The 7,788-nt window shown below is 44.8% G+C and overlaps 1 protein-coding gene across 1 annotated transcript; it reads right to left on the bottom strand.

Moving 5' to 3' along the window:
* Window positions 1–685: 685 nt before the first annotated feature.
* On the bottom strand, window positions 686–4,931 carry foxf2b (forkhead box F2b). The gene is made up of 2 exons (XM_074668447.1): window positions 3,482–4,931; window positions 686–1,412 (listed from the first exon to the last, which is right to left on the bottom strand). Exons 1-2 carry the CDS (start codon window positions 4,455–4,457, stop codon window positions 1,240–1,242), a joined length of 1,149 nt encoding a protein of 382 aa, XP_074524548.1. The 5' UTR covers window positions 4,458–4,931; the 3' UTR covers window positions 686–1,239.
* Window positions 4,932–7,788: the final 2,857 nt, after the last annotated feature.

Here is a 7,788-nt window from a genome sequence, read left to right as displayed (position 1 = left end):
GGTACTCAACAGTACCAAATATCGGTACTTTTTAGTGTTAATATGATAAAAAGAATCAATTTGTTTGATAATAAAATATATATATTTTTTCAATTTAACATATTTATTCTTCAATATAAATCCTTGCCATGCTGTGTTCACGTCCTGCATGGAAAATTTGCTACTCTTCCTCTATCTCACAGTCACAAAGAAGCATTTAGGTACCTAAACATGGTACCTTTTGATTTTACATGAATCAGTACCTGGTACTTTTGACAGAATTCAATTGGTACCCATAAAAGTTCCTGATTCGGTACCCACCCCTGGGTATAACTCAAATTTTAAATGTTTATCTGATGATTTATACGTTTTGCACAACATCTGTCTAAATTATTTCCCTCCTGCATACAAAATAAATCATAAAAAACTTTTTTTTACACCTCTTAGTTGTCACAAATTAATTTTGAAGAAGGCCTTTAAGATAAGATAAAAAAAAAAGAATGTGCATATGAAAAATGTTTGAGCTTTTTCTGACTTGTATAACGTGATTATGGAGACGCTCTTATCGCGATAACTGATGGAATTGTGATTAACTGCGCAGCCGCAGTGATACTTTAATCTAGAGGTGAACTCCAGTTGATGGATAAATTAGTTTGGATGAAGTTTGAGGGAATTAAAATAATAAAATCCAAGAAACTCTGAGATAAAACAAATTTCAGGTGAGTTTCTTTTTTTTCTCTTCCAGGTAAAGACAGAGCTCTTCTACGTGTAGCCTAAAATATAAATCAGCTTTATTGAAACCGTTTCAAAGACAAAACGTAGGCAGGGAGGTTATACAATAAGTGCAAGGTTTGTTGCAGTTCATGTTAGCCTAAAGCGTCACGTGTGTAGTTACAGGATAGAATAAAGTTACATAGAATATAATTTGTTTGCACGTGTTACAAAAGCAAACACATTAAAGTCGTGTTTCTGAAACTTCTTTTGAAGAAGAAAAACGCTTGTCAGGGTTCATACAGGCAGAGTGGTTTTTAAAGGCCTCTGGGGTTTCTTCATTCATTTCCTTCAAAGTCCAACAAAACAAAAGCTACTTTGGCTGCAAGGAGGAGGCCAACACACACCGCGACACATCCAGGTAGGAGTCCTCCAAACATTCAGTAACAGGTATAAAAACATTAGAAAAAAAAAACGTCTGCTTCGTGGTGACGGAGCTGCAGTTTCACTGTCACCGTCCCGGAGTCCTGAGCGCAGCGCGCGGCGCGCTCACATGACGCAGGGTTTGATGTCCTGACACACGCTCTGCGGGTGGTGGTGGTGGTGGTGGTGGTAGTAGGAGCCGCCGGCGGAGGGGTGGAAGGAGGAGATGCCGTTAAAGTTTAACACGAAATCTTTCCTGTCGCACACCGAGGAGTGGCTCTGGTAGCGCGGGATCCCCACTGCACGGAGAGAAAGACAGGGAGAGGTCAGGTGTGTGTGTGTGAGAGTGTGTGTGTGTGTGTGTGAGGTCAGAGGCTCATGCATCAATTATCAGTGACACAATTATTTTCCACTTTTTGACCCATTTTTCGCCCATAAAACGCAGCGTGGGGGAGGTAAACACGTTCATTGGAGCAGAAATAAACATTTAACGTGTCAGATATTTTCAAAATAAAACGTCCGGTCTGTAAAAAATCTCAAAATCATCCTTAATATAATGATTTAAAATGTGGTTTTAGGATTAAAACAGAATCTGCAGATTAGAAATAGCTTAAGGCTCATTTTACATCATGTATTAATTACAGAGACCCTTTCAAATTAAAATACACAGGTAGGAATAAAAAACTATGTTTTAAATAATTACAGAATCCCTCTTAATTCTTAATACGAATTTAAAGGAAATTAATTAAATTTTGTGGACATTATTATTAATAAACATGGATCATGATAATTACGTTATCTTTTTTATTTTTATTTATTTATTTATTCATTTATTTTTTAATTCATTTTTAAAGACTCGCCTCTTCTCCCTGGCTTTTAATCAAAGTTGAGTGCACATCTTATTTATTTATTTTTTTTATTTAATTTTTATGTTTTTTAATGTATTTTAATGAATACAGACTGATGCTTATGTTTTAGACATTTTAAGCCATATGTGTCGTTTGTGTTTGTACAGCACTTTGGTCAACTACGGTTGTTTTAAAAAGTGCTCTATAAATAAAGTTTGAGTTAAGTTGAGTTTATTATAACAGCAGAATTAACGTCATTTTATAGGATTTTAAATCTTCTACAATAAGGAGAAATAACTCTTACCATTAATTTGTATTTTTATTTAAAAAAAATAATTAAGAATTAAATAATTTGATGCTAAATTTATAACAGTTGATTCTGAACGACAAGGGTGATTTCGCCCCAATGAGCCTCAAACTTTCAGAAATATTTCAATCAGACTGAGAGCGCGTCATTTAGCGTCTGTAAGTGAGCCTCTATTTCCACACAGAGAGGAATAAATGGGGAGGCTGTGGCTGCGTCAAGGTCATAAGGACTCCAGATGTGACTGTTTTCCAGGGAGAGACAGCAGCAGGCTGTATCCTCCGGGCCACAGCTCGCTGCCCTACATAACCCCTCTGACTGTCAGTCCAGTGTGTGAGTGTGAGCCTGCGCCGCGCACACCGGCACATTTCTCCTCCTACAGGCTCAATTAAGACGCTGCGTAAAGTTTAACAAGGCCTTCCGTCTCTGGTGGATACTCGGCGGTTTGAAAATCCTCCGCTGGTGTGGTCCGACCTGCGCAGTCTTTGTTTGGTTAACCTCTGGGACCCTTTCGGGGCTCCAGCGTGGTTCCTCGCCTCGGTGAAATCCCCTGACTTTCGTAAAGCCACGGCGTGTTGTGATAAAGTAAATGAGCGTGAACGGGGGAGGTGAATCGCTAAATAGCTGCTTTTCTTAATCTGATTATTAGGGAGAGAATCCCGTGAAAACTCGCACAGATGTGGCGGAGAAAAGCTGCAGACTCTGGGGGAAAGACGCATCCTGCGGATCACACACATCAGCAGCTTCTGTGGCTTGAATCTAAACCAGTTTGGCCTTCAAACCAGAAAAATACAGTCTTTAATCTAACGAAATAAAATGTCAGTGAGGCTGGGTGGTTCCATTAAGTTTACACTAAATCCAGTTTTATTATTTCATAAATTGACTCTTAAATAGCAAATTTATTTCAGCTTATTGAGCGTTTGGCCCAAAATAAGCGAGAATAAATAAAACAACTTGTTTTTGCTGAAATTAATCAAATATAAAAACTCATATTTGGTATTATTTTATATAAATTATCATAAAATATTCTGATTTCTCTCTCGTTAAATTTGCAGAAATTCTTCTCTTCATTTTGACATTTTCAGAAGATGAAAACTTTTTTGAAATTGTCTCAAAACTCCACTAATAATACAAATTAAATGTTGCTGCTGTGAGAAATACCTTAGCATTATTTTTCTGCTGTGTTTTAATCCAGCACACATGAGCCAGACTGTACCTGATATGTCACTGGAGTGGCTGTCCCTGCTGTTCTGGTGGAGATAACTCTGCTCCAGGGAGTAAGGCGACATGCCGGAGTGTAAACCGGAGGATGCGGGTGTGCTGGAGGCGAGGGGCTGCTGTTTGATGTAGGGGGACCCTCCGGAGGACGCCCAGTGTGCGGACGTGCTGGCGTATGGAGAGTGTCCGTCCAGCGCGCTGGCCATGGCCGGAGAGGAGGGCACGGGGCTGCTGCTGCTGTCCGGTCCGTACTCCCCGTTCGACGGCACTGGACAGCTCGCCATGTACGTGGACCCGGGACTCGGGGACATGTGGGGTACATGGTGGCCGCCGCTCAGCCCGTCGTACCCCCCGGCCATTGAATTGCTCATCATGTCCAAGTTGTAGCCGTTGCTGTGGCAGGCGAGCGTGGCGGAGGGACCCTGAAAGTCAAAACTCTGCGGGAGGATGGAGGTGCCAAAGCCTATCCCGTTCATCATCCGGTACATGGGCTTCAGGGCTTGACATTTTCTTCTAAAGCCTCTCGGTCTGCGCCGAAACGAGCCCTCCTCGAACATGAACTCGCTGCCCGGGTCGATGGTCCAGTAGTGGCCTTTCCCCGGCCTGCCCAGCCCTTTGGGCAGCTTGATGAAGCACTCGTTCAGCGACAGATTATGCCGCACCGAGTTCTTCCAGCCCTGATATGAGCCCCTGAAGAAGGGGAAGCGCGCCTGGAGGAACTGGTAGATCTCACTGAGTGTCAGCCGTTTGGTCGGGGAGCTCTGGATCGCCATCACGATGAGAGCGATGTAGGAGTACGGAGGTTTCTCCGGTCGCCGCAAACCGGAGCTCGTCTTCTTCCCTTTAATGGCGCTGGACGAGCTTTCTGAGGCGGCTTGTGGACTCAGCATGGCGGGATGCAGGACGCCGGACGCCGGGCTGGATCTCAGGGGAGGCGGAGGGTCCAGCTGCTGCTGAGGGGTCTCGGTCGTCATGTCAGCTCTGACGTACAGCTGGCGTGGAATGAAGAGAGGGAGGGTGAAAAGACGAGCCGGGAGATGTTGAAGAGGAGAGATTTATCGAGATCCAACGGTCAGTGTCCGTGCAAGTGAGCGTTACACCACCAGTGGTCCTCAGAATCCAGGCGCAAAATGGAGAGAAATCTGTCTCCTGTTACGCACGACTCTCCCGTTACGCACAGTGCTCCCTTGACGCACGGCGAGTACGCACTGACAGAGAGGAAGAGGAAGAGAGAGTGGGGGGAGCTGCTGATCCACTGGAGACTGAGTGTCCAGGACACAGAGGCTCCACTGGGTGTCACAGCGGCGCTAAGTGGTGCACCGGGTGGCCATCGAGCGCCTTAATAGTCCCTCAAGTGGAGGAAACACGAAAACCCTTGGACTTATTGCGCGGAACAGTCCAGCCAAACAAAGCTCGACCACCTATCATTTCATAAATCTTTGTTCCCTCTGTGAGAGCCCCCCACCCCTTCTCCTCATCCGCACTCTGCGCCCTGCAAATCTCCCTCAAATCAGTGACGAATAGAGCCACCCCCCTCCCTCCTCCGCCCTCTTGCCAAATCTGGCCCAAGTCCACTTACCGTTCTCAGCAGCGTTAAAGCCCCTTATTCTCTCCTCCCCCTCCCACTCTCCCACTCCCTCGCTCCCAGCTCGGACTACACGCAATTAAGCCATCTATCAAACCTCCCCCAGACATCCCAATCAACAGAGCCACACGCCAAACGCAGCAGCTAAAAAATGAGGATTTTCCTCTCTGCTCCTGCATGTATGGAGCTGTGACGCCAGTCTGATGTGGCACAGATCTGAGACATTTTCCTGTATGTTCAAAAAAAAAAGTCCAGTTTGCATCTGACACCACAACTCCAAAACACCTAATGCAGAAGATGGGACCCCAAACGCATCACTGCGAGACAATAAAAACGCACCATCGTGTATTATTTGTGTTATTTTGCTCATAATTTCCTCCCAAACTGGTCCAGAGGATAACAAAAACAAACTGTCGCGGTGCCGGGCTGGGGCGAGGAGTGTGAGAGATGGAGAGGTGGTGGTCTCTGCCGTGCGTGTGTAAGCGGGGGGTTGCTCTGAGTAAATGACTTTGACATGAGTGGAAGCAGGCTTTTTCCATCAAGCCCGGCCCTGGATACCACACACAGCGCGCCAGTGTCAGCTTACCGCCCCGGGCCAGAGCCGGTCCCATGGGCCCCGCGTTCATTAGAAAGAGAAAAGCGAAATTAGGCGAGCGGGCGTCGACAGTTTCCTCCCCTACGGAGACATCACACACAGATTTGTCCAACATGATGGAGTTATATATCCCATAAAGGTAGAATCAACATCCGTGCTGCGATGGAGCAGAGATCAGTGAAGCTTGGAGGAGAAAAAGCGTGGAGGAAGCACTTTATTTTGTTGTGATGTGGAAGTTTTATTTTTAAATTTTCTTTTTTTATTGATATTTTTTTAAAACGCATGCGCAGATTTTTATTATTTTCTTTAAAAATATGATTTATGCAAATGTTCCTTTCAGTTTCTCTTTAGTGCATCAAAGAGCAAAAATGTACACTTTTCATGACACACACTCAAATGTGCGTCTGTCTGCGTGTGTGTGTGTGTGTGTGTGTGTGTGTGTGTGTGTGTGTGCACGTGTTCGCCGACACAATCTTTTTAAAGTTTAGATATTGCCTGCAGGATTTTCAAAACAATAACCCCCAACAATAACCTTTTGCACTTTGCGCAACAAAGGATGTGCGGATAAAATCATTTTCCACCACCACACACACTCACACACACTCACACACACATGTACAGCAGTTTGTAGGATCTTAACGGCCCCCAGAAATTTCCTGCGACATCAAAACTTATGACCCCCGCGGAGATCAGGATGCTTTGGCCCGCAGAGGAGATCTTTGTTCTGGGCAGGCTTTGAAGCAGGCGCTCCGGCTCGCTTTGCTTCTTTTTTTTTTCTTAACGCACTGAGATTATATGAGCTCCTAATTTAGCCTTTTGCAAATCTCAAGTGATCAACAGCCGCCACGAAAACACGAAAAACTATTCCGAGGTGTTTTTCGATGGAGGAGTTTGTCTTTGGAGGCCGCTGCCGACACAATGAGGCCGTCTGTTTGTTTTCATATTGGAGCTGAAATATGCGGGTTGTCCCCACAAAATATATGAAGATTTGGAGAAACTGTTTGTCCGGCTGCTTGACCTCAGGAAACCTATTTCAGGCCACTTCAAAATAAAAAGTCTGAGGCCTAAAACTGAGCAATCCAAGTAAATGACACAAATAAAAGTGACAGGATTTGGAAGTTATCGTCAACAAATGAACCAAAACAATCTTTTCCCTGATGGATACAAACAAATTCATGTGTCTAATGATGATAATAATAATTACAGCTGCCTCAAATGTTTTATTTACTGCTCCTGGAGGCCTGTAATGAGCAAAACGCGCTGGATCAAACAGTCACATGTTGAGTTTGCTCCTTCCAACGCTCACTCTTGCTCCTCGGCTCCTCTCGCTGCTCTGACTGCTTCCTGAGCTGCCTCTCCGGGAGTTTGGAGGTCAGGCGCGGTTCAGTTTGCCGGAGTGACAGACTGTTTGGACTTCCTAACATTGTGCCTGCTGCCTTAAAGTTTGGTTTCATAACACTGAGAGGGCCTCCTTCGATCTGCAGGCAGACCCCCTGAAACCTGTCTCCCTGCTGTGCACCTGGTCCTGATGTGAAAAAAAAGAGTGCGCACAAACACGGAGGATGCGCGTCATGACAACCAGGATGTCAACAATACGAGGATGCTGTCTGGGGAGGATTGGAGACACGTGACTAGCCCGCAGACAGGTGTGCTGTTCCGGTGTTTCACCTGCAGGTTGCAGCATTGTCCCTGGAAACAGGAGGGAGGCTCACCTGTCACCTGTGAGGCTGCTCCGTGCGCAGAGCGGCTCAGTGCAGGAAACAGGCCTGAATTTAGAGCTCAGTCAGAAAACATGAAGTCAAAGGAGAAAAAACCTCAACATGGGTTGTTTGTGTTTGAAAATTATAAATTAAAATAATCTGCATCACAACTTCAACATCCAGTCACCTCTATAAATAAAGAAAATAAGGATAAAGCTTCCTTCATTTATTCAAAACCCAGCATTTCTAGATTGGTGTTTTTGAGCTGTTATTAATGTGCTCTCACTTTTCACACTCCCCTATAAACAGGCAGGGCGTCACTCTGGGCTCCACTTTAAAAACAACCGTCTCTTTAAGGAGCATGTTCATCGTTTTGTAAAACAGATGATAAAAAATGTATTCTTTGGCAGGAAAGTCAGAGCATA

This window comes from Halichoeres trimaculatus, unplaced genomic scaffold (genome assembly GCF_033239565.1).
Source record: "Halichoeres trimaculatus isolate MK-OKI-2021-1 unplaced genomic scaffold, fHalTri1.1 fHalTri1_scaffold_4, whole genome shotgun sequence".
Taxonomy (NCBI): Eukaryota; Metazoa; Chordata; class Actinopteri; order Labriformes; family Labridae; genus Halichoeres; species Halichoeres trimaculatus.
Note: the sequence above shows the minus strand (reverse complement) of the source record. Positions and strands in the feature narration are given on the sequence as shown.

What these genes read in the sequence shown, in the direction of transcription:
- foxf2b (XM_074668447.1), bottom strand. Translation starts at nt 4,457, where the DNA reads ATGACGACCGAGACCCCTCAGCAGCAGCTGGACCCTCCGCCTCCCCTG. An exon ending in CCACTCCAGTGACATATCAG is followed by an intron (nt 1,413 to 3,481) that starts GTACAGTCTGGC and finishes CTCTCCGTGCAG; the next exon opens with TGGGGATCCCGCGCTACCAG.